Raw genomic sequence first — 26,896 nt, 5'->3', positions numbered from 1 at the left:
TTTGTAAGCTGCTGTGCTCTTCACAAATAAAGCTGGAAGCAGCTCAAACTATTAGAACCAGCACTGAGGCCTGTTACATTTATACAGTGTTAGAGCAACGGCTGCAGCCTATAGCCTTTAAACTAGCGATTAAAATGCTGACAGTAAACTCGTCAGTCCAGATGTTACCACATTACTTTGTGATACTTGTGAGTTAAAACAACTGAAACAGGCTGATTAAAATAACAGCTTTCAGTTCTCTCATTCAGCATATAAAGACTGGAGATCACACTACTGATTTCAGTTCATTTAATATGTGAGTGCAGATTCATTCAACTGGACATAAACGATGATCAAAGGTTGTATATATGATGAATTCATCAAATCCCAACCTCTAACACAGTGCGCTGAATCTTAGCTTTGAATGTCCAGTATATTCTAATCAGTGCAATCTAAGCATTCACTGAACCTACAGTATCTACACCTGTGTGGCAAATGTGTGGTAAAGCTACAGATAATGAAATGTAATTATTAATACAATATACATCATGAGAAACGAAAGCTGAAATTGATTCAGTTTAGTACTTTTCTCTGTATGCTCTGTGATTATAAAGGCCTTAAATCCTGTGATATATATATACTGTAAATGATTTTCACAGAGGTCTTAAAGTACTTAAATCACTGCTGATAGTCTGGTTGTTTATATTTTCACATGTTTTTGTGTCTGTAGGGCTGTTTGATGACGATTTGGACTCCTCTGGGAGATGAGGACACACCCACACCTGTTCCATACTGCAGCCATTGATGGTGTTACGGCTCTGAGTCAGCTTTGGGCCATCAGACGCACACACTGGAAAACCAGCACCTGGACTTCATGCAGGAGAGACGGCCTCAGTGATGATGGACTCTGCATCGTCTATTTTACCTCCTAATCTCTTTCTCTTTAACACACAATTAAAATCTTAGTGAGGAAGTCTCTAACTTGTACACATTTGTACTTTTACTTGTTTTATTAGTTATTTTTAAGAAGAGTAAAGTTATTCACAAAGTTTTTATTCTTCTGTATTTATTCTTTTGTATCATGTACCACAGTCATACTGAACTAGACAGACCTGGTGAATTGGAGAAAAAAAAAAAATCATATATGAATGAATCATTCAGCTTCAGCAGTATTTCTATTCATCTTATGAATTCCAGTCTAATGTCAATTCACTGTTTGAGTTCAGTCTTGGTCTTAAACTCCAGAGAATACCACCTGGTTCAATTTTTTCATCTGATTATTGGGAAAACAGTTTTCTTCTGAGAGATGCTGCTAGAGCTGAAATAGAGCCCAAAGAAACAACAAAGTTTAGTGCCTCTGGATTTTCCATGGAAAATTGTTTTATCACTCACTCAGGTGACTGCTCCAGTGTCACGGATGAGTGATGAAAATATCTCCCACTGGAAACCATTGTGTCCAGTTAAAGTCAATCGACTTTTTCAAGGAGAGTTGTTAGATGCTGTGCTCATGAGGACAATGGGTTTTAAACTTGCAGCACAACACAAAGCTGAAATACTGGATCAACGATCAAAACACATTGAGCAGAATTAAGTCAAAATGTAATATCCTGATATGATGACACATCACACATGATCCAGCATTGTTCTAAGAATGCAAACTTTCTTATTGGAAGTTTCCACAGCTGCCAGAAAGGGACAGATTTCTGGCTGGTCTTAATGAGTGGTCGTTGCTCTCTTGTTTTCTCTGGAATTGCTGCACGGAGGATGTAACACCCATGATAAGCACTGAGGTGTATGTCCTTGTCAGAAATGAGCAATGCTCAGCTTCCAGGTAAGGAGAAGTCGAACCAGAAGATATTCAAATGCATCTCTCCACAGCTGCTGATGAATTCTACAAAAAACAAAGTTTGTTAAAAACATTTGCAGGTGAATCACCACTGATTTATCACTGACATCCATTTACTCAAAAATTACTGACAAGTGGACAACTAGAATATATAGTTTATAATTTCAACATTGTACTGTAAAAAATGGAACTTTATATGACAAATGTGGTGTGGTGCTTGTGGAATTTTTAACAAGGACCCTACAAAACTTTACAGTACTCATGCTGCCACACTTCTGATGGCTAGGTGTGCAGTTCCTGCTTTAAATGCATTCACTTTTAAGATTAAGAAATCTGATAAGAGGCCAGAAATGTTTGAACTTGCTTATGAACGTAAATCACTGAGGCCGTCTCTCCTGCATGAAGTCCAGGTGCTGGTTTTCCAGTGTGTGCGTCTGATGGCCCAAAGCTGACTCAGAGCTGTAACACCATCAATGGCTGCAGTATGGAACAGGTGTGGGTGTGTCCTCATCTCCCAGAGGAGTCCAAATCGTCATCAAACAGCCCTACAGACACAAAAACATGTGAAAATATAAACAACCAGACTATCAGCAGTGATTTAAGTACTTTAAGACCTCTGTGAAAATCATTTACAGTATATATATATCACAGGATTTAAGGCCTTTATGATCACAGAGCATACAGAGAAAAGTACTAAACTGAATCAATTTCAGCTTTCGTTTCTCATGATGTATATTGTATTAATAATTACATTTCATTATCTGTAGCTTTACCACACATTTGCCACACAGGTGTAGATACTGTAGGTTCAGTGAATGCTTAGATTGCACTGATTAGAATATACTGGACATTGAAAGCTAAGATTCAGCGCACTGTGTTAGAGGCTGGGATTTGATGAATTCATCATATATACAACCTTTGATCATCGTTTATGTCCAGTTGAATGAATCTGCACTCACATATTAAATGAACTGAAATCAGTAGTGTGATCTCCAGTCTTTATATGCTGAATGAGAGAACTGAAAGCTGTTATTTTAATCAGCCTGTTTCAGTTGTTTTAACTCACAAGTATCACAAAGTAATGTGGTAACATCTGGACTGACGAGTTTACTGTCAGCATTTTAATCGCTAGTTTAAAGGCTATAGGCTGCAGCCGTTGCTCTAACACTGTATAAATGTAACAGGCCTCAGTGCTGGTTCTAATAGTTTGAGCTGCTTCCAGCTTTATTTGTGAAGAGCACAGCAGCTTACAAAACACGTAGCTAGCTCGTACAGCTGCGACGTAAAACTTTCATAAGCTAAAATGACCTTAAAATAATGGGGCTACTAGCGGTGATGCTAGCGTTAGCCACGTTAGCACGTTACCTTCACAGGTGGTCAGACTTTGTAAACAGGCACTCAGCCAGAGGTTGGGCTCTCCGTTTTGCTGCAGGGTCCCTTCATTCTTCACATATCCGTGTCGAGCCGAGTGTAAATCCCGAGGCTGAACGGCCTTTGTACAAGCACACAGGCTTCTTAGCAGGGCGAAGCTATGAGCTAGAAACATCCAGGCTGGCAGACAGCCTGTGTCTCACCAACCAATCAGAGAGCTCCTTACATCCCACGGTGTGGCTCATTTGAATAGCAGCAGGTTTTTTAAAATGAAGTTGTTAATCCAACTGCTAATCCAAATGCTAATCCACATGTTAATCCCTGAGCGAACAGGAAAGGGAAATGGATTTTGAAATGCAGTTTATTAAAGTGCAATTCGAAAAAGATTTTTGAAATGCAGTTTATTAAAGTGCAATTCAAAAAAGGTTTTTGAAATGCAGTTTATTAAAGTGCAATTCGAAAAAGGTTTTTGAAATGAAGTTTATTAAAGTGCAATTCAAAAAAGATTTTTGAAATGCAGTTTATTAAAGTGCAATTCGAAAAAGGTTTTTGAAATGCAGTTTATTAAAGTGCAATTCGAAAAAGGTTTTTGAAATGAAGTTTATTAAAGTGCAATTCAAAAAAGGTTTTTGAAATGCAGTTTATTAAAGTGCAATTCAAAAAAGGTTTTTGAAATGCAGTTTATTAAAGTGCAATTCGAAAAAGGTTTTTGAAATGCAGTTTATTAAAGTGCAATTCGAAAAAGGTTTTTGAAATGCAGTTTATTAAAGTGCAATTCGAAAAAGGTTTTTGAAATGAAGTTTATTAAAGTGCAATTCGAAAAAGGTTTTTGAAATGCAGTTTATTAAAGTGCAATTCGAAAAAGGTTTTTGAAATGCAGTTTATTAAAGTGCAATTCGAAAAAGATTTTTGAAATGCAGTTTATTAAAGTGCAATTCGAAAAAGATTTTTGAAATGCAGTTTATTAAAGTGCAATTCGAAAAAGGTTTTTGAAATGAAGTTTATTAAAGTGCAATTCGAAAAAGGTTTTTGAAATGAAGTTTATTAAAGTGCAATTCGAAAATGTTTTTTGAAATGAAGACTTAAAAAGCATTTTAAAAATCAGTTTATTAAATTGGAATTCAAAAATGAATTTACAAATGCAGATTTTATTCTACAATTCATTAATTAAGCACAGGATTTTTTATTTCGATGCGCGTGGCTCTTGTGGTCCTCCATATGCAACAAGCACTGTGCTACAGGTGTAGTGTGGACAGGTTAAAGTGTGTGTGTGTGGGCCCACTGTTACAAATTTGGTTTAAATTGAGTAAGTGTGTAGTTGTAAGCAAAGTTATTATCAAAGGTTGAAATTCATCCCTGTTAAAGGTGTGAGCTGTTGTAACTGAAATAACAGTTGGCACCTAAGAACGAGGTATTTGCATGTAGTCACTTTTACAGCATTTGTGTTTGTTTATTTGAATTCAATTGTGCCGACGTTTTCGGAGACGTCTGTTACCCACCCGCTCGATAGCAAGCCGGGGGATTCAAAGGTCACTCCAGCCGGTGAGAGCAGCGGACTCCCGGCTTCATCGTTTTCAGACCCCCGCTGTTTCGCTACTCAGGTTAAACATGATATATAAGTCACTCGGATAACTTAAAAATGTAATTTTTTACCCTTTTTCGGTGTTTTATTTGTTCCGGAGTAAATCTCAACGTTGTTTTCTCTCAAACGTCAAACAGAAAATTGATTAAACAGAAGTGTGAGACGGTCGAGAATTTACGCCAGTGTCGTGTTATATTTTAGATAGCAAGGAGCAGACGGCCGAGTTTATTAAACTCCACCGACACAGCGGTGACGCAAATCTGAAGGCTAGACCGTCCAATTTCACAGCCTCGCACTTCCGGCCTTCTCGGTCTTCGAAGGAAGACCCGGCCCACGTAGACCACAGATGCAGCCGACGTTTTGGGACACAGCTATAATATATCAGCTAATCCAACTTCAGTAACCCTATAAAAGTCACTGCTGTTTAGTTTTCTATCTTCATTTATGATGGAAGTGATAGCAGAGCTGTACGTTTTAATTTTTTCCAAAATCTCTGTCAGAACATGCTGTGTCATGTTTAGGTGGAAACTAGCAAGCTAACTCCCTGCTAACTTCAAACTCTGTTACATATAATAAATTATGTTTTCATGGATGCCTGAATGTTAAACTTAATTGTTACACCTAGTAAAGCCCCAATGCTGATCACTTTATTAAAGATGAAAGAATTTAGACAGTTTTTAACTTTCAGCCGCAATGTTTGTAGCTTGTAGTTTGTAGTGTTTATAGCTCTTCACTCACTCCTGACCCTGCATGTTTATAGCTGAGCCCCCTTCTGCTGAAATCAGCAGAACTGAAGTTAACTAAGTTTCAGGGTTTTAGTCTCATTTTTACACAGAAATCGGGTCACAATTTAAATGTTTTTGTGGGACTTTAGTCAAAACACCATTCTCCTACATAGAGCAGGGCTATATGACCAAAAATATTCATCACAATATACATTTGAAAATTTGCGATAACGATATAACTGATGATATAATTGACACTAGACAAAATATGTTACAACTCCACAACTTTATTAGTGCAAAAAAAATCAATTTATTTTCACTAAAATAAGCAGCTGTTTTTTATGTGCATTAAAGTTATATAAAAATGTAACAGTGCAAATTCCTTGGTGACAGTTTAACCGAAAGTCATTTCCAGTAGAAATTGGTTGACATATCCTCAGCATAACCATGTATAATATTCACAAAACTTAAAAAGAGGTATTACACACACAATACGGTAATATTATGTTGAAGCACAGTATGTATCACTCTGTGAGGCTCCTGCCTATGATAGCCGCAATGCTCCGACAATCCATCAAGCGGTGCGGGTTCGTAGCTTAGCAAAGTCGTACTAAAACATTTGACAGATTTTCGAGCGCCGTGTACCACATATAATCGATTAAACAAAGGCACTGCGCATGCGCGTTTTACCGATATTCTATGGTGATATTTCATTTTTCTTATCGTTGCCAAACATTATATTGAATTTTTCTTCTTCAGTAACCTTTCCCACTCACTGAGTGTTAATAGACCTGTCTGCATTGAATTATACTTGTTATTAACCTCTGTCTCTCTTCCACAGCATGTCTTTTGTCCTGTCTTTCTTCTCTCACCCCAACCGGTCGCAGCAGATGGCCGCCCCTCCCTGAGCCTGGTTCTGCCGGAGGTTTTTTCCTGTTAAAAGGGAGTTTTTCTTTCCCACTGTCACCAAAGTGCTTGCTCTTTCACATTAGGATAATTTACCAAGAAGAGCTTTAACTGTTCCTCTTCAGTCCTTTTCTGGAGTAAGATCTGCACTCGATTAACACAAATTGTTGTGTTACAAACTGTAAATGTTCAAGATATAATGACAGAGAAGGGTTTTTTTCTGCTAAGAGAAAGTGGACTCAAATCTTTTATAACCTTACATAATGGAACAGAGATTTACATCACAAAAAGTGCAAAAATGCTGGGATTACAGCTGAATTTGGGGGGGACCCATGAAAATGTGACATGTAGCAAAGACTCAGAGACCAGTTTGATTCAATGCTTAAGATTTTAATGATGCACAAGATCATTAAGGAGAGTTCATTATGGAAAATAAAATGCTACTAAAGCCATTATTTCCATTACACTTTCCATTTGTGCCTATTAAACAATCCAAGAAATAAAAGTAAAGATGTAAACTGAAAAACAGGTCTTTCGTGTAACATATGAGATTATTTGGCTTTTTGACTTGTCAGATGTGCCACGTCTTCAAATCAGCCCAGGAATCCTCACATTCTTCTAACGCAGACAGATGGAAAATTTCCCTGGCAATTCTGATCATTCATACACTTGTTACCTATAAACACACAAACACACACAACAATAGATCTAATGGACACATACATATCCAGACTTATATGCTATATATTATATATTTATTTATTTTTTTAAATACAATGAACTTTTTAATATGGTACAAAATGCAAACACTGGTGTAGTAAAAGTAAATAGATTGAATGTATTTGTATTCAATCCCAAATTCCAAAACTGTTGGAAAGCTGTCACTTGAAAAAGAATGTAAATTCCAATGTTTATAAAGATGTATATTATAAAGTTTTATGCTTCTGTATGGCCTAATCTACCAGTATGTGCAAACTATTTTTTAAGTCTCAAATATAATTTTTGTTGTCATCCACCAAATTTCTAATTTGCTTATTTTTTATTAAAATGCCACATTACGGCTATTTACTTGCATTCCTGAACAGAAACACTAGTTGTAGTGTTTAAATGTTAAATGTTGTCCTCACAGAGATTTTTTCAGATTCTCTGAATTTTTGATGCTATTATATACTGTAGATGATGAAATATTCAGATTGGATTTTATGTTGAAGAATAATATCCTGAAATTGTTTAACAATTTATAGATGTAGTATTTTGCAGATTTATGAACATGTGCCTATTTTTGCTTCTGCTTCTCTTTAAGATGCTCTTTTTATAACCAGTCACGTTACTGATCTGTTGCCAATCAACCTAATTAGTTCCAAATGTTGCAAACATAATTGTCTGGTTACATTTCCAGCTCTTTATGGCTCTCTCCCAACTTTTTATACATTATTTATTTGATTTACCTGAAAAATTCATCTCCATGCACTCCTCCTTGCCTTTATGGTTGTTTGGCTCTCCTGAACACCAGTTTGTATATTGGAAGCCTGTTCCATCAATCCAAAACCAATAACCGTCCTAGAACACAAAAAAACAAAAATAGGGCAATAATAGACTGAAAAGCAAATTACACTCCCAAATTATACATTTAGATATATTTATATATCTACACACACACACACAGACACACACACACACATATATATATATATATATATATATATATATATATATATATATATATATATATATATATATATATACACATATATACATAGATGGATAGATAGATAGATAGATATAAGAATTTATGACAATACTGTATATAATATATTAATATATAATAACAAAGGAGTTTTTCTTCTCATGTTTGCTAAAGCGGTTGCTCATAGGGGGTCATATGATCGTTGGGGTTTTCTCTGATGTTGTTGAGTCTTTACCTTAGAATTAACTTTACTTGTTGTGATTTGACACTACATAAATAAAAATGAAATTGAGAGCTTGGACCTAGTTTACCTGTTGGGCATCAGAGCCTCCAATCCATGTTCGTCCATCTGCACCGCTTGCATCATGTATCACCTTCTGAATCAACTTATATTCCTCGAGGCTGTGTACAGATGCAAGGTTTGCATTCATGTATTGACAGTTTTTCTGCAGTGGAGAGACAAAAAGACAAGCTGACAAAGAAACAATACAACTTTAAAGCTCACACCATGGCAAACATGCAGATCATTGACAGTTATTTGTAGTATTATTATTATTATTGTTGTTGTTAGTATTATTATTATTATGATAAACATAATTTAAAATCTATTAACATTATTCAAATGGCTATTATAAACCAGCACATGATTTTTTAAAAATTAGCTGTTTGTTTGTGATGTTTGTTTATGATTGCGGTTCAACTTTAAAAAAACCCCAAAAACGTTCATTACTTGGACAAAAACAATGTTTTGTAATCATTAAAAAATGCATAATACTTTTTCCATTTTCATGTGCCAAAATCACCAAAAAAAAGTGTTACTGTTTCAAAGATAAAAAATAAAAAGAATTATAAAATATATGACATACACAAACAATTTCACATAAATCCTGACTAATGACTAATGATGAATAAATATTATTGTCGTTTCCCTTCAGCCCAACTGGCCACAGCAAATGATTGCCCCTCCTTTAACATATTTGTGGCAGCAATTTTGTCCTGTTAAAGGGGAGTTTTTCCTTCCCACTGTCGCCAAGTGCTTTCTTGCAGTGGCTCATCTGACTGTTGGAGGTTTCTCTGCATGTATTACTGTAGAGTCTTTACCTTACAATATAAAGCACTTTAAGGCAACTGCTGTTGTGATTTGGCCCTACATAAATAAAACTGAATATAACGTTGTTATTGCAAAATAACTGTACACTAAAGTGAGATTAATTAGCAGCTCACAGTTTATAGACAGTTAATTACTATAAGGTTCATTCACTGTGACACATGAGTTCTAATCTTTGCCATTACCTGAGCCTCAGCCCAACTCATGGTTTGGGACACATAGATGAAGCACTGCTTATAATACTGGGTCCAACCAGAGGAACAGCACGGGGATTTCTTCACAGCACACCATTCCCCTGAAGACAAACAAAGAACACTGTGGGATGTAAAGGCAAGCAATGCCACTGTACACTGGTCATTAACTAATTATATTATTGACAATATTTTTTACGTAGATTTGGATTCCAAAATGTATTGTTTTCCTTCTTAAGATTTAAAGATATTTTTAAATACATATGTTTGGTCTCATTTTAGCAGCTGTCTGTTTCAAGGCTGTTTTTTTCCCACAGGCTGTTCACATTGGATGAAAATATTATATGCTGACACTGCTACATGTTTTTAATATGTGTGGGTTTTTTTTGTTTTTTTCAAACATACACTTGGAATCAGAAAAAGAAAGGATACTGTTTCATGGTAAAATAAGATATATATCATTTGTTTTACTTTGAAGTTTGGGTATAGCACAGGTATTCCAGATGTGTTTTTGCATTTTTCAACAGCTCAAATGTGATTGGAATAAAAACAGAAAATGGATCAACTATAAATTTTAGAGAAAAAATGTTACATTTAGTTTCAAAAGCTTTTATAGGTGCAATATCAATTTTAAAATCTGTCAGAATTAATGCATGTAAGATTTACATGTACCAAGATACTGCAGACATACTGTAATACTCACCAGCAGCATCGGCCAGAACTGCCATTGCACAGAGAAGTGCAGACACAGTCAGAAGCTTCATGGTGATGTTTAGTATCTGTAGGCAGCAGCAGAAAAAGAAAAGTGACTGTTAGTTTAGTGAAGAAAACACAGAAGATCATCAGGATGATTGTAACACACCTGTCGTAGGATATCGTCCCGCTTTAGTCTCAGCCTGCAGCGTCAGACTTCCAGTGTGGAGATGTGTTAAAGAAGCCTGAAATAAAACTGAAGCTTTTAATTTGCAAAGAGGTCAAACAACAGAGTGCCCCAGCTGTCTGTGTAGCATTTGACTAAAAACAATAACGAGCACCGAATTATTTATAAGAATAAGTTATCTATCCATGGTCACTTGCACAGTTAAGTCTACTGTGTATTTAATGATTATATAAGGACAAAACATGATACCATGGAGCCTTTTTATTCGGTCAAGTCAGCCTGACACAGAGAAAAACTGAATCTTGAACATTTCCATCACACTGTTGATCCTTTATCGATTTATTATCAAATGTTTGACCTTAAAATCCAAACAGGTTCTATTAAGGTAATCACTGTGTGCCATAAAGAAAGCACTTTGCTGTTTTTGCTGGGCATATAAACCCACTGGTGTTAAGAGCAAGTCACCCGGAAGCTGCTTGGAGTCAGGCGTCTGCTGAAACAAATGGGCTTAAAGATAATAATCAATCGGCCTTATTAGTATCAGCCTAAGACCCCGAACAGCACATTAGAGAAAATGTTAGAATGACAAGCACAATTAACACTGGGCACAATGAGACCAAATATTTCGCTTACAATAGAGATTTTGGTTTTACTTGGGTGTCTGGGGTGGGTACCTGTCAATCTGAGGCACTGATAAACAACCTGTATCACAGCAACAATCAAGGTATTGATATTTAGTCTTTCCATGGTGCACACAGGTAAACCCGTCTGTTTTACTGCTCTGTTGCCCTAGAGTTGGCCAGTGACAGGGACTTGGAGTTTGAGCAGAGCTCAATCAGCACTCCTCCATCACCACTGAAGCAACAAAACAGAAATGACACTTTTCTCTCCTAACCTAATGTTTGTTGACACAGCCTCATCTGCTAGTTTCCAGGTGGAGGTGGAACTCACTGATAACAACACAGGTGCACCCATGGTCCTCTTTAAGTGACCTTCACCACTGAGTTTGTTGTCAGGGGCACCTGGGATGTGCGTCCCACCTTTTGGACCTCCAGCATTTCCTCTGCAGGTTCCTAACCACATCTTTTCTCACGTAGAAGTCGTGTAGATGAAGCTTTCAGTGTTTCATCCTTTCTCCTGAGCATTTTCCTTAGCGTTTTTAATGTATACATACATATATATATATATAAAAATAATATTTTTTATGTTTTCTTCCAACTGCGTAAGGTGTCTCGGGCTGAATGTTTGTCCTTGTGGAAAATATTTTATCAAACATGTAAATGGTAATTAGCGCTTTACTAGTCCCTAAGGACCCCAAAGCACTTTACACATCCAGTCATCCACCCTTTCACACACTGGTTATGGCAAGCTACATTGCAGCGACAGCCACCCTGTGGCGCACTGACAGAGACGAGGCTGCCGGACATTGGCGCCACCAGGCCTTCTGACCACCACCATTAGGCAACGGGTGAAGTGTCTTGCCCAAGGACCCAACGACTGAGATTGTCCGAGCCGGGGCTCGAACCGGCAACCTTCCGATTACAAGGCGACTCCCAACTCTTGAGCCACGATCGCCCCGAGTAAAGACAGTAAAGAATTTAAGAAGAAGTCTATGAATAACAAGTACAGAAAACCATTTTATCAAAGTGCCATGGTCACATAATGCAGTCCGAGCATGTCACTTAAATACATTGCACATACTTTTGCGGAAAAACATACGAAGCAAGTAGCCTCTGAGCTCGCCCAGGACCTGAACCTAGGACCTCTCACACCCCAAGCATGAATCCTAAACCTATATCAACAAGCTACAAACCCCCTTCCTATTCCTGTCTAAAGAAACTTGCAGCTGATCCACATCTAACATAAACTCGGCCTAAATCTCACAGCCTAAATGTTGTAACAAATTCTATGAATCTGATTTAAAACTGACTCAATACCAAACACACGTTCCTCCAGCTCCGTCACTTGTATTTAATGCTGCACATTGCATTTTAAGTAGTGCGCCCCTGTGTGAAGAAACACTGAGCTGATTTGCACCATAAAAAAGACGAGAACCTACAAAATCAAATTGACGTGGTTAATGAACGGCTCCAGATCTATCAAACTTTCAAGGAAAGATGCCTGAAACTGGAGTCTGAGGAAAAGGCCAAGCAGGTAGTTCACTGTTTATAGTCATACTAAGGCCGTGAATAATCATCACAAGGAAGCAAACTGGAGACAGAAGTGACATAAAAAAAAGTGGTTAATGTCTTAATGAAAAAACATGGGATAACTCAAGAAACACATAGTTTAACACAGGAGTACACATATTTGAAAGGTTTTATGGAAAATTATAATTCACTGAAGGCAGAGAAAGAGACTAAACAACCAAAACAAACCTCTGGAGAGAAGTGTGAGAAGCTGACATCAAGGTTTCTAAGAAAGCTTTACAGGAAAACATGATAAACTAGAATTTGAGACTAAACAACCAGACAATCTAATCGGGTCAGAAAAATGCTGTGCTTTTAATAAGCAGCTTTGACAGTGACCAATCAAACACCAACACTTCATGCTGACAAACTCATACTTCAATCAACTGCGTTTCAGTCACCTTTTGTGAGAATTCAGACTTTAACATGTTGTGTTTAAAGCTGCTCTCTTTGATTAAATATCAAGGAGAGCAGCCTCTGTCAGTGCGCCCCAGTGTGGCTGTGGCTACAATGTAGTTTGCCATCACCAGTGTATGAATGTGTGTGTGAATGGGTGGATGACTGAATGTGTAAAGCGCTTTGGGGTCCTTAGGGACTAGTAAAGCGCTATACAAATACAGGCCATTTACCATTTTACCATTTAAATAGACACAAGTAATCAGTTGAACAAAATATTAATTAAACAAACTGGCATCAGTCAATAGTTAGGCAAGCAAGCAAAATAATTTGGCAAGTTGGCAAAACAATCAATCCATCAGTGGAAAAAAAATATTAACTTGTCAAATTATTAAAACATCAAATATGTATCATTTGTGTAAATGTGAAGGAGTGTCTTCCTCCCCTCATCCCCAACCAGCAGATGACTGCACCTCACTGCACATGGTTCTGCTGGAGGTCTTGTCCTTTTAAAATTGAGTTTTTCCTTCCCACTGTCACCAAGTGCTTACTCATAGGAGGTTCTTTAAATGTTAGGGTTTTCTCTGTATTATTGTAGGATCGGGATTGTGAAACATATGAAATAAATGCAGACAATTTGATCTTGTAATAACAAATAAATAAATCAGAAAACAACCAGAAAAACATGCTCAAAGTGCTGAGCTTCTTTATTTGAACTATACCAGACTGAGCAACTCATCAGAATCTGAGTTTCTGCAGCAGAAACCTTAAAATGTTACATCTAAAACACACCTGATACTTTCTGATATTGAAGCAGGATTTTATGAAATAATTCATCTGTCTGTTACAGCAGATTAAATGTGAGAAAACAAAAAACTGTCTTCATTATTTCCGTAAAATTACCATATCTTTAATATGACTTCACTCAGCTTTCTAAAAGTTTCACAAATTAAAACTAGAACACATTGTGGTTATGGGCAGTTAGAGGCTGAATACGTTTGAATCGGTGATCATTTCAAAGAATTTAAAGGATGAGCTCAATAATAATCCCTAAGAATCTTCTAATCAAAACTCAAACGAAAAACGTCAACGATTTTGAGCCTTTGAGGGGTTTTTAGACTCGGAACTGCATTCTCTGGTGGCTGTGGGAGGAACTGCAGCTGAGTTTAGTAGAGCTTCATGGAGGCCTCAAAGAGCTGACTCAGATCCTCCACCGTGTGCGCTCTGGGAGACAGCTTGGTCACTCGCTCCTGGAAACAAACCAGAAGACATAAAACATAAATCAACACATGTATCCAAACAAATATATTCTTAAAGCCATGTTGTCAAAGGAGCTTGCAAAGAAAAGCGTCTGGACTTCTTTAAGTTGCTTGAAGACTTTTCACCTATCATGCGAGAAGCTTCTTCAGTTCTAAGGTCAAATTGTGGGGAGTCCAAAATTTAAGTCTAGTGGGAGTATCCCCCCACGGAGGGACAAAAGGACCCCCTGATGATCCTCTAATCGCCTGAGCCAAGGTGAGAAACTGTTTCGGGTGAACTCATTGTGAAACCTGGCCCCACCTTATCATGCGAATTCCTGAGGTCAGATGGCCCAGGATGTGAGTGGGCGTTAAGGCGTCTGGGAAGGGATCTCAAAACTGGATTAAAGATGGCAGACAGTTGGTGTCGTAAACCACCGCCTCTGTTCAAAGATGGTTGCTCACAGTGGACATAAATGGCTTCTTTCACTCCTCTTTCAAACCATCTGTCCCCTCTGTCCAAAATGGGAACATTGGCATCCTTGAAAGAGTGACCTTTATCCTTAAGATGCAGATGGACAGCTGAGTCTTGTCCTGTGGAGGTGGCTCTTCTATGTTTTACCATGCGCTTGTGAAGTGGCTGTTTGGTCTCTCCAATGTAGAGGTCTGGGCATTCCTCGCTGCACTGTACAGCATACACCACATTGTTAAGTCTGTGTTTTGGAGTTTTGTCTTTCGAGTGAACCAGTTTTTGTCTGAGTGTGTTACTGGGTCTCAAATGCACCGGGATGTCATGCTTGGAGAAAACTCTCCTGATTTTCTCTGATACATCGGCTACATAGGGGATGACAATGTTGTTGCGCCTGTCCTTCTTATCCTCCCTCACTGGTGTCTGATCTTCTTTTCTGTGCCTCTTTGCTGACTTTAAGAACGCCCATTTCGGATAGCCGCACGTTTTGAGTGCTTCCTTTACATGTGTGTGTTCCTTCTTTTTCCCTTCAGGCTTAGAGGGAACATGTTCTGCCCGGTGGTGTAGGGTCCTAATTACTCCAAGTTTGTGTTCCAGAGAGTGAAGGGAGTCAAAGAGGAGGTACTGGTCCATGTGTGTGGGCTTCCGGTAAACTTCGATGTTGAGGTTGCCATTCTCTTCAATGTGCACAGCGCAGTCCAGGAAAGGCAAACAGTTATCCTTTGTGTCTTCCCTGGTGAACTTGATGTTTTTATCCACAGCATTGATGTGCGCAGTGACGGATTCCACTTCTGTTGTCTTGATTTTGACCCAGGTGTCGTCTACATATCTGTACCAGTGGCTGGGTACTCTTCCTTTGAAAGAGCCAAGAGCCTTCCTTTCCACTTCCTCCATGTAAAGGTTGGCTACAATAGGTGACATGGGGGAGCCCATGGCAGAGCCATGTTTTTGTCTGTAGAAGCCTTTGTTGTATTTGAAGTATGTAGTGGTGAGGCAGAGGTCTAACAGTGTGCAAATCTGATTGGGTGTGAAGTTGGTCCTGTCCTCCAAGGAGTTGTCTTCTTGTAGTCGTTTTCTGACAGTCTCCACTGCCTCCGTGGTGGGTATGCACGTGAAGAGAGAGACTACATCAAAGGACACCATGGTTTCATCTGGATCCAGGGTAAGTTTCTGGACCTTGTCAGTGAAGTCGGTGGAGTTCTTGATGTGGTGTGGGGTGTTCCCCACGAGAGGAGCAAGGATGGTAGCAAGGTGTTTTGCAATGTTATAAGTGGCTGAGTTTATGCTACTGACCATGGGTCTGAGTGGGACAGCTTCCTTGTGGATTTTAGGAAGTCCGTAAATGCAGGGTATGGCATCCCCTGGATAAAGGCGGTGATATGTAAGGCGGTCAATGATTTTGTCCTTTTCCAAGTCTTGAAGGCAAGCTATAACTTTCTTTTTGTAGCTGCTTGTGGTGTCTCGCTTTAAGGCTTTGTAGGTATTGTTGTCATTGAGGAGAGTAGTGATCTTTGTATGGTAATCAGTAGTGTTTAGGACCACGGTGCATCTTCCCTCATCAGCTGGTAAAACAGTGATGTTGTTGTCTTTGCTCAGGGAAGCGACGGCCTTCTTTTCTTGTATTGTGAGGTTGGACAGAGGGACTTTGGCACTGGAGAGGGTGGCTGAGACTTTCATCCTGATTTGCTCTGCCTCTGTCTGTGATAATTTATTAATCCGTATGGCGGATTCTGTGGCTGTGATGAGGTCCACTATGGGAAACTGTTTTGGAGAAATGGCAAAATTGAGTCCTTTGGCTAATACTCTCTTTTCAGGTTCAGTGAGACTCCAGTCTGAAAAGTTCTTTACCCATTTCTCCTGACTGTCTTCAGGTGTGTTTTCTTCTCTGGGTTGTGTAGGTTGAGAATGAGGAGTGTGTGTTTTTGAAAGCAAGGTGTGAAATATCCTGCGTTGTCTTTCTTTTTTCTTTAGAGTGTTGGGCCCGCTGAGCTGAAATGGACCTGTCTTATCCAGGTCCATTTCACTATAGATGCCCTCCAGATCAAGATCAGCCAGACTCTGCAGGAACCGGAAACCCTTCTACCCTCTCCAATCTTAGAAGAGGTTTACAAGTTTGTGGACAAGGCTCAGCGGGCCCAACACTCTAAAGGAAGCCCACACACACGGACCAGTACCTCCTCTTTGACTCCCATAACCCTCTGGAACACAAACTTGGAGTAATTAGGACCCTACACCACCGGGCAGAACATGTTCCCTCTAAGCTTGAAGGGAAAAAGAAGGAACACACGCATGTAAAGAAAGCACTCAAAACGTGTGGCTATCCTAAATGGGCATTCTTAAAGTCAGCAAAGAGGCATAGAAAAGAAGATCAGACACCAGTGAGGGAGGATAAGAAGGACAGACGCAACAACATTGTTATCCGCTATGTAGCCGGTGTATCAGAAAAAATCAGGAGAGTTTTCTCCAAGCACGACATCCCGGTGCATTTGAGACCCAGCAACACGCTCAGACAAAAACTGGTTCACCCGAAAGACAAAACTCCAAAACACAGACTTAACAATGTGGTGTATGCTGTACAGTGCAGCGAGGAATGCCCAGACCTCTACATTGGAGAGACCAAACAGCCACTTCACAAGTGCATGGCACAACACAGAAGAGCCACCTCCACAGGACAAGACTCAGCTGTCCATCTGCATCTTAAAGATCAAGGTCACTCTTTCAAGGATGCCAATGTTCACATTTTGGACAGAGAGGACAGATGGTTTGAAAGAGGAGTGAAAGAAGCCATTTATGTCCACTGTGAGCAACCATCTTTGAACAGAGGCGGTGGTTTACGACACCAACTGTCTGCCATCTATAATCCAGTTTTGAGTTCCCTCCCCAGACGCCTTAACGCCCACTCACATCCTGGGCCATCTGACCTCAGGAATTCGCATGATAAGGTCGGGCCAGGTTTCACAATGAGCTCACCCGAAACCCTGGCTGATTGGGACCCACACACAATTTCACACCTTGGCTCAGGTGATTAGAGGATCATCAGGGGGTCCTTTTGTCCCTCTGTGGGGGGATACTCCCACTAGGCTTAAATTTTGGACTCCCCACCATTTGACCTTAGAACTGAAGAAGCTTCTCGGATGAGAGGTGAAACATCTTCAAGCAACTTAAAGAAGTCCAGACGCTTTTCTTTGCAAACTCCTTTACTACGATGACCTGGATGACTGAGAACCTTCACGGACTTAAAGCCATGTTACAAATAGCACCTCCTTGTCAAGGACACGGGGCCAGGGTGGACCAGGTTTAGGCCTGGTCCACCCTGGTCCACCCTGGCCCCATGTCCTTCACTATCTCACATTACATCACATTTGCAGATATGAAATCAGCAGAATTCAAAGAATCAAAGAAGTCTATGAATAACATGGTCACATAATGCAGTCCGAACATGTCACTCAAAAAAAAGCTTGCACAATCGAGCATTAAAAGAATAAACATAAACACAATACTACGGGGCCTTCCACTCTGTCTGGACAGTTTAATACCCTTACATGTTTTTGAGGAAAAACATACAAAGCAAGTAGCCTCTGAGTTTGACCAGGATCTAAACCCAGGACCCACCTGAGGGATAGTTCCTTTCACTAGTGCCGGGATGTCGTCTTTGGTGTATCCCACAGCTCCCAGTCCATCTTCCACATGCAGGTCAAACAGAATCTGACGCAGCGTGTCGGCCAGAACGGCACCCGCATCCTCCCTCTTCACCTGCCGGATATCTTCACCTGAACATAGCGCAGAGAAAGTCTGTTACTGCACAATTTTTAAAGAGTGATGGCAGTTTTGGTGAATTTGGATATTTTCTATTGATAGCTGAAGAAATAAAATGCTACTACTGCAAAAAAAATAAAGAAAGAATTTTTTTTTCTATTTTAGACTTCTTTAAAAAGGTACAAAGAGCCCTTAAAAACCTTATTTTTGAATACCTTCAATATTCTTAAATAACTGAAAAGTCTCTCAATGGAGGCATTTAAGGTCCCGGTGACTGTCTTGGATGTTTGATGTTTCACTGTTTGTGTGCCCTGTTGTTGTTGGATGTTCCTCTCCAGTGTATTTCTGTCTTTTTTTTCTAACTGAGTGATTTTATTTGGCTCATTGAAGTCTGGAAACCTTTTGGTTTGGCTGGATAAATAAAGTAGACATTCCACACAGTCTCTATTATACTAAATCTAATATGGCCTAGTGTGAGGCGTTCAGGTACCGAGGATCTCTGCGGCCTCAAGGTGGCGCTCCGGACACATCGGGGCTGTGAAGTTGAAGACGGCCGGAGACGTAAGGACAACGGAGAGCCCGTGAGGCTGAAAAAGAACATTTTATTTAAAAGCTGCACAGGTTGAGTATGAAACAAAGTCAAGTTCTGTGTGGAGTTCCTCAGGGAACCTGCACGGGTCCATCTCAGTCAGAGGTGTAGTGTTTTGTTTAAGCACCAGAGCATTGGCCACGTTTGAGTCATCCTTTGTTTCTAATCTTGTTTGACCATCATTCAGCTCTAATTAAGCAAAGTGATAAAATGTCAGAATGAATTTAAGAATATGAAGTCATCTGTCTGACCATCCTCATCAGTTCTTCCATGCTGCTCACAGCTCTCTCAGTCTTTCCAACATTGCCATCTCTCTACTTCACTTATTTCTGCTCAATTTTTAATTCTGTATTATTCTTATCACAACATGTGAGTAATTAATAAAATATAACTGAAAACTTTATAATAATGCCAGAGTACCTCAAGTTTTTTTGTTGGTCAGTTTGTACATAAATGATTTACCTGAAATTTGTACATGTAGTGCAACTTACAAATGTTTGATTCTCCTACAGTGTCTTGTTTCTATTAGACTCATACACTTCAGATAGAAATGTGTATCAACCTCATCTGTTAATGTGACTGTGTTAAGATAAGAAGGAACTTTATTGTCCCACGTGGCCAAACAGTACTAAATATAGCAGCACTTGCATGTGAAAACCAGCTCCAAAACTTGAGAAGTAAATTACTTATCTAATTAGTAAAAATTTGTTTCCCTTAATACAGCTCCAGAAAACATTCAAGTACATGATGATGTGACTCCAAAGTACAATAGATGTTGGGACAAAGGAGAGCTTATAGCGATTTGTTTTACAAATACTTGCTGTTTACTGGGGCCGAGGGTAATAAGTCATACACTGAAAAATGGATCATTAACAATTTTATGAGCCTGAGGAAAAAACTGATTTCTTGTATCTTGATTAGAGAGATTGGTGCTCTTTCATTTCTATGTACGCATATTTTCATTGCCGTTTTTACCAGTTTAATCTTCATTCTTGACTTTACTGTAAGTAAACCAAATCAAGCTGCTGCACCATGTCTAATCAAACTTTAAAGCACTGCATTATAAAAAAAATACCCATAACCTTATCGCTACGAAGACACCAGACATTATGATACAGACTTGTAATTTGCTGTTGTCGATGTTTTTTCGAAATTCTGTACGCGAAAGGTGGGTGCACCTGCTCTGCTGTTGAAGTCAAAATAAACTTTATTGTCATCTCCGCTACATACAGTCCAGTAAATAGAGAGACGAGACGACGAGGCTCCAGTTACAGCAGTGCAAGAAAACAAACAATAAATATAAGAAGAGTAAGAAAATAAATATAACTTTCGACACAACCTGTCGAAAGGGGGGCGGCTGCTTCCAAATAGAGCACATTTCATTCATAATGTTGTAAATCCAAGCCCATTGTGTATTCATGATTTGAATCCTGGGTTGTGCAAAATCCCAGAAATACACCTTAGACAAAGCAAATCTGTGAACTAAGATGTAGGTCTATTAAGTTGTGGTGATCGTCGAGTTGGGGGACTTATGTTCATACTGAAGTGCAAAATTAAAACCAATGGAAGATGGACAAGAAAAGTTCAAAGTCATCAGGTGCTCAGTTTAGAAAAAATAGAAAAGAAGGGGAGGAGAAACGAGCAACAGATACAGGTAAGCAGATGTGTCATTGGATAATGGCAGGTCATCCTGAAACAATCAGAATCAGGAAATAATGTGGGTTACAGTTGCTCCAAGAAGAAATGGTAAAAATAGTAACAGTAACAGACTAAACTCCAAACAATATGTTACAGATTTTAATATTAATTAGTCATTGTCAATTGTTGATTTGTCCTGTTCTCATTGTATGACGTATTATGATGGCTGTTTGATAGCTGTTTGCATACTATGCATACTCTCTCTAACTTCGTGTGTGTGTGTGTGTTTCTCTGGTGAAATTCAGTATGGTTCCGACAACAGTTTTATGTTAATGTACAATCCTTAATATGTTTTATGTGTGTGTGTGGCGCCCAGGGCGCCAAACAAGCTAGGACAGTCACTGCCAGCTGTGATGTCCAGTAATGATCACTCACCACTAGGGGGTGCTGCACGTTGTAACCCTTGGCTGAGTGAGTCTTGACATTTCCTGCGATGGGGTAGGACATCCCGTGACTGAAAGGAGGGAACCACAAACAGGTTTATTTAGAAACGCTCACGCAAAGGTCTGGATCAGTTTAGCTCAAATAGGAAAATATGCATGTTGGCTATGAGAGCTCAAATAAACTGCAAAATAAGAAAAGTCCAGCAAATAGAAAAACACTACAAAAGCACACAAAACACATTGCGGGAGGGGGCAGTAAAGTTGTATGTCTCAATCACATGAATCATACAATACTGCAGATACATGTTTGCTATTAGCTGTATACCATTAGCTTGTTACTTTCATCACATGATTGACTCCACAAAAACACTTCTGGTTTGTTATCTGTTTTTTTTTTGTTGTTCTTCTGCATCATCTGCTGGTGTTTCTACATTTTCAGTGCATTTCATCCACTCATCACTGTAAATAAGGCCTTAAACTGTCCCTAAAGTTTCAATGTGATGTCACCAAAGTGTTAAAGAACACCTACAATCACAGGTGACATTTTAAAACCACAATCAGCTGTCTGTACTGCAACGCTGCAGAAAGAGATCCATGAACTAATGAGCTAAAAACCCTCTTCAAAGCCTGATTTCCTTTCTCACTGATGAAGTTCAAGGAAACGTTTGCAGTTTAATAGAAACAAATTAAATAATTAAACAAATTTCAAAAGAAGATCAGCTGATGAGCACAAACAGCCTGCATGCAGGATTACAGGAAATCTCAGTCTTAGTCTTACCACAGATGAACCCCGGCATTCCCAAAGCCAATCCCGGCAAACACGCTGGCCAGGTGCATGCTGGAACGAGCCTCCAGGTCCTCAGGGTCTCGCACAGCTCTGTAATCAATCAATCAAGACTTATTTCAATTACAAATGAATTCAGTTGAATGAAATGCATATCATGGATATACTTTAGTTGTAGTTGGGGCCGTACCGTTTCATGTACTTGGCGACCACATGGAGAGCATGGCGGGACCAGACATCGCTGATGGGGTTGCTGCCCTGGTAGGCTGGGCGGTTGATGGGGTTTGTAGGGCAGGGGCTCCTCTGGTCGTAGGGCAGGGCGGTGTATGACTCCAGGGCATGACTGAAAGGCAGAGATCAATCAGTGTGATGGAAGTGTCTCACATCAGGTTGGCAGTATGTCTACCTCTACGAAAACATGAAGGGAACACGCCACCATCACAGCAAATAATAATTATATTAATACTAATAATATAATGATAACAAAAATAATAATGATGAATCAAAAAAGACAGAAAATGCAGAAAATGAATAAATGTCCTTCATAAGTACAGACAGACCAGAGGACGTCGAAGCCACTGTTGGCGGCGACTCTCTCAGGCATGCTCAGTGTGTGCGTCGGGTCCACGATGCCCAGTGTGGGTCTGATGGCTCTGCTGGCAATTCCTGAGCATAAACAGCTAATCACAGCTCAGGGTCCATCATAAGAACTTGGATAATGAATAACAGCTCCCGCAGCTTGGTTTCTATTGGCTGATTTATGATTTCTATTAAATCTTCACTGACTGTCTTTCTAAAACATCTCAAAGGGGAAAATCAACTTCTAATATGCTTTTATATCCCTATTTTTATACCTGTTTTGGCTTTTAAGGGCTCGTAGTCGAAAATGGCGACACCTGTGGTCTCACTGCCGGTGCCTGCAGTTGTGGGAACTGGACACAAAAACCCAAAGTTAGCCACAAAGATGGAGGAAGAAGGAAAAAAAGTGGGACGCGTTATACCTGCAATCAGCGGTTTCACAGCTCCACTCACTGGCTTCCCTTTGCCAATCGGAGCATTGACAAAGTCCAGGAAGTCGGCATCGGGGTGACACGCGTACAGATTGGCCGCTTTACACGTGTCGATCACTGAGCCACCGCCCACCGCCACAAACACATCAAAGGTGTGGTTTTTAGCAAAGGAGATGGCATCTTTAAAGCTGAAATTCAGCAGAGATCAAGCTGAGGTCATTTCATCTGATAAATTAACTTATTCATTTACTTACTGATTGTCTGCCATTAACACACTGCTTAAGTATTTCAGCACTCTGATGTGCACACGGTTCATTCTGTGCGGAGGAAGAGTCATGTGACCCTGTGAAACGCCTCTATGTAGGTATGTGAGCAGACTCAGAGCCAGGAAAAAGCCTGGCTCTGATGAACTTTCTTCTCTCCTCTCTGATGAGACATTTTGGACACAAAGACATGTTTTTTTTCTCTTCATCTGACAGGCAATCATTAATCAAACCGTCACTTGTGACAGCGACCTCATTGAATGCACCTGGAGTCCGTTGGCTCGACGCGGACATTGTCATAGACTTTGTACTTGACTCCGTTTTTCACTAGAGACTCCAGAACAGCCTTCATTGGAGGAAGTTGGGACAAGTTCCTGTCTGTCATCACGCAGACGTTTTTTGCGCCGAGGTTCTGCAGGTCCTGCACGCAGAGAACAGCGAACAGCCACAATGATAGGAAGGACAACACAGAGAGTCACATTGGTCACTCCTTCTCAATGCATCACATTAAAAGAAGAAAGAAAAATTCCTATCTGATCATCAGATGACAGCAATGAGGAGGATGAAGATGGTTACCATGCCGATCTCTTTGCTGACTCCTTCTCCATAGCGGATGTTGGAACTCGCCATCTGAAGGAAATAAAAAGAAAAGTGAGTGCAGTACCTACCTGAGTAGGTGCTAATGGAAAAAGGGATATAAGTGTGTAGTTTATCAGTCTGTTTTTCATTGGGGTAAAGACTGTCCACACAAAGACGAGCAAGTCAAGACTGATGGTGGTACACATAAAGTTGAGGATTGTTACCTCACCCACAGAAATCCTTATGACCCAGTGACCTTACGCATTTATCCAAGATAGATGCACCTCTAGTATCAATCTGAAAATCCTATATCGCCTCATTCTTGAGTTACTGTGTTCACAAACTTGTGGGTCTATGCCATGACCTGTCCAACAGGGTGCCAATAATACCTCATCAGCCTTTTATGGCTAAGGGGTAAAAATGCCACTGTGCAGACTTTGCATGAAACAAAGATGAGATGAGCAGCATCAAAGAACTTATACAAACTCAAAACTTGGAATTTTTGACAACCTCAACAGTCTGTAGGTGGAGGTTACAGGTGTCAGTTCCCGTTAATGCACCACAGGAAATACAGATATGGTGGTTTGGGAGTTAGTTCTAGATCAACAGATCCATGTGTAACATGCGAGCCGCAAAGTTTGTACTAAAATAAGCTGTGTAAACATGTTGGGACTATTTCTGCTGGAAAGTTGGACATGTCAACATTGAAGTCTATGGGGACTAAGTTACTCCTTGAACCCTCTGCTGGATGTTAGAAGAACTGCAGCTTTTATGCTGCTTTGATTTTTAGTCTCTCCTGTATTTGTACAAGTCAAAGCTTCAAATAAAATTCAGTGCATTTTCAGAGCAATCCCACAGACTAAAGGAACTACTTTGTGGGTCTTAGAAACGTGAGGAGCTCAGTTTGGAGAGCTGACAGTTTTAGCTACTTCTGCAGATGAATCCAGGAAAACATTCAAAACTTTAAGTTCTCATTCTGTGGTTGGTTGAATCCATCAGTTGATTAAAAAAAATGAAAGAAGCTTCATTTGAATGTGTGAATGTGAGCTGAACTCTGAGCTGACACACATTAATGATTTACATCTCCTAACAGCCTTCAAGCTGAACTTCTTAAATTAGACACTTATTAAAAAGAGTCTGGTGTGACGTTACCTCAAAGGCATAGTCAGTTTTCCGGACGGTGCAGGGTGCCGCTCTGACACCTGCAGAGATAGAAATCAAGCCATCAGTTAAGGATCCACATTGATCAGGATGCACTTGTCTTCCTTTTCAGAGACTCTGATGAATACATGAATGATGTGTAGATGAGTGTAGGTTACCCTGGTGGAAGGTGTTGGAGTGAGCAGGACATCTGCACCTGTTCACACAGAGACACACAGAGCAGAAGTCATGTCACAAATCTGCACATTTAGAGAAGGTTCAGCAGTTGAGTTTTGCAGTAGCTCCTGAACATCTCATGCACAGGAAGCATTTCCTTGTCATTCTTCCTCCAACCTGACAAAGATTGGTTCAGTATTTTAACCCAAACTGCCGATGTCCACTCATAAAAACATCCAAAAAGGAAACCATTAGGTTTTTATGTTAGTGTCACGATGTTTCCACGTCCTATGACTCCACTACAATGTGATTGGTCATTTGCAATGTTGAACCTGGACAAAGATTAGTTTTGTTGATTCAGGAACAACACCAACACAACGATATCAGAGCGAGCATTAGACGTCAAACTGTTAGAAACTGTGCAAAATGTGAGGAGAGCCTGCTCATGCACTGACAATTTACATGAGAGAATGTGAAAGGGGCTCTAAAAGCATTAGATATTTCAGGTGCAGCTTTACACCTGCACCTGGTCACATATGTGCTCCCAGAAATCACTCAAATTTCACTTTTTTTAATTATCGGAAATGTATGCAGTCACATTTGACCACAGGTGACTAGGAGTTTTAATTTAAAAAATCTTCAGTGAAACATGTTTTTCACAGGTGAGCCGGATTTTAAAGAACTCTCCTCTGATCCAGAACATGTGGCCTCCTGAGCTCTTCCCTCAATAAAACTGAACTTTAACCGGAAAACTCAAAAACTCTGTTATCTTTGAGCGGACTCTGGCACACTCTGTCTCCGCCCCTCGAAGGAAACCAGTAACAGTTCTTTTCAGTCTGGATGAATCTATTTCCGGTTCGAATTTAACTTACGCCGCGCGCTCGAGTTGCCTAAGCAGGTGAACGACCCGGTCCCGACCCGCCATGTCCAAGATGTGAATGACCCTTTGCAACGAGCAGCCGACCACGGTCAACAGGTTGCTTCCGCCTCTGATTTTCACAATAAAGGCCGCTCAGACACATTAGAAGCACGAGGACAGACGTAGAAAACACCCGTTAGGCTGTCATTATTATTATTATTATTAGTATTATTATTATTATGACAAAATAAGGAAATCAAGGCATTAATTCCTCACATGGTACAAAAAACTTTAACACAAAAATACTGATATGAATATAAATATAAATTACAATATTTAGATATAATTTACTGTGTATGAGAAAGTAAAATGTTTAATACGTGTATATGCTTCACACATTACATTACATTCACAAATTTACAAATACCCAGTAAGAAATAGATATAAGAAAAAAAATCACGTGCATGGACTGAACATGAGGTATTTGCAGGCCATGTGTATACATATTTTATGTATATCCTGAGGCTTTTAGTTGTTTGCAGTTGAGGAGTACAAAGTGAACTTTATTTACATATTATAAACTGTAGTAGTTACGTGGGCAAGGGATAGGATGTGGGATTGGGCAGAAGACTGTTGCACATGAGGGTGGTACATAGGGGTGCGGTGTCAGGTTCAGGGGTGCTACAGTCCTAGGGAACAAGTTGTGTTTCAGTCCGTTTGTGTGTGTTTTGGCTAGTTTTTAAAAATGGAAGCAGCGTGAACAAATGGTGTCCTGGGTGTGTACCATCTTCATGCATTCGCCCAGCCCTCTTCACACAAGTGGTGTAAAGATGACCCAGAGATGCCAGCTGTTAGCTGACTATGTTTTGTCCTGTTTCCACAACACGCTGGAGGGCCTTTTTGTCACTTTAGGTGCGACTACCATACCGGACAGTCATGGAGGTTGTTAGGATGCTCTGTAAAGTTGACCTCCAGGAACCTGAAGCTGAAGTGAATGTACGAATATTGGTTTTAATTCTCATCAGCATGCAGCAGCACAGAGGACTTATTTTTAGATACATGTATTAAATCACATTCAGGATATTTTCCCC

At 39.7% G+C, this 26,896-nt stretch overlaps 2 protein-coding genes and 1 long non-coding RNA gene across 4 annotated transcripts; all 3 read right to left on the bottom strand.

Moving 5' to 3' along the window:
• Positions 1 to 821: 821 nt before the first annotated feature.
• LOC148103954 (uncharacterized) lies at positions 822 to 3,435 on the bottom strand. Its single transcript, XR_015717109.1, has 3 exons — positions 3,191 to 3,435; positions 2,190 to 2,370; positions 822 to 1,870 (listed from the first exon to the last, which is right to left on the bottom strand). It is a non-coding gene; the product is annotated as an uncharacterized LOC148103954 (long non-coding RNA).
• Positions 3,436 to 7,017: 3,582 nt separating this feature from the next.
• On the bottom strand, positions 7,018 to 10,159 carry LOC148103953 (ladderlectin-like). 2 transcript variants are annotated; one of them, XM_087835110.1, is made up of 5 exons: positions 10,087 to 10,159; positions 9,390 to 9,499; positions 8,408 to 8,542; positions 7,858 to 7,969; positions 7,018 to 7,085 (listed from the first exon to the last, which is right to left on the bottom strand). In XM_087835110.1, exons 1-5 carry the CDS (start codon positions 10,157 to 10,159, stop codon positions 7,018 to 7,020), a joined length of 498 nt encoding a protein of 165 aa, XP_087691236.1. The 2 variants fall into 2 exon arrangements, with proteins under 2 accessions (XP_087691236.1, XP_087691241.1); XM_087835115.1 differs by having other exon boundaries at positions 10,099 to 10,159.
• Positions 10,160 to 13,542: 3,383 nt separating this feature from the next.
• adhfe1 (alcohol dehydrogenase iron containing 1) lies at positions 13,543 to 25,922 on the bottom strand. The gene is made up of 14 exons (XM_087835123.1): positions 25,819 to 25,922; positions 24,949 to 24,986; positions 24,782 to 24,831; positions 23,627 to 23,680; positions 23,317 to 23,471; positions 22,779 to 22,975; positions 22,632 to 22,709; positions 22,338 to 22,443; positions 21,968 to 22,120; positions 21,772 to 21,870; positions 20,986 to 21,064; positions 18,814 to 18,910; positions 18,180 to 18,337; positions 13,543 to 14,110 (listed from the first exon to the last, which is right to left on the bottom strand). Exons 1-14 carry the CDS (start codon positions 25,869 to 25,871, stop codon positions 14,027 to 14,029), a joined length of 1,401 nt encoding a protein of 466 aa, XP_087691249.1. The 5' UTR covers positions 25,872 to 25,922; the 3' UTR covers positions 13,543 to 14,026.
• Positions 25,923 to 26,896: the final 974 nt, after the last annotated feature.

The sequence above is a fragment of the Neolamprologus brichardi genome, chromosome 3, assembly GCF_056152115.1.
Source record: "Neolamprologus brichardi isolate AB-2024 chromosome 3, ASM5615211v1, whole genome shotgun sequence".
Taxonomy (NCBI): Eukaryota; Metazoa; Chordata; class Actinopteri; order Cichliformes; family Cichlidae; genus Neolamprologus; species Neolamprologus brichardi.
The sequence above is the reverse complement of the archived record's forward strand: the minus strand, read 5'-3'. Positions and strand labels throughout refer to the sequence as shown.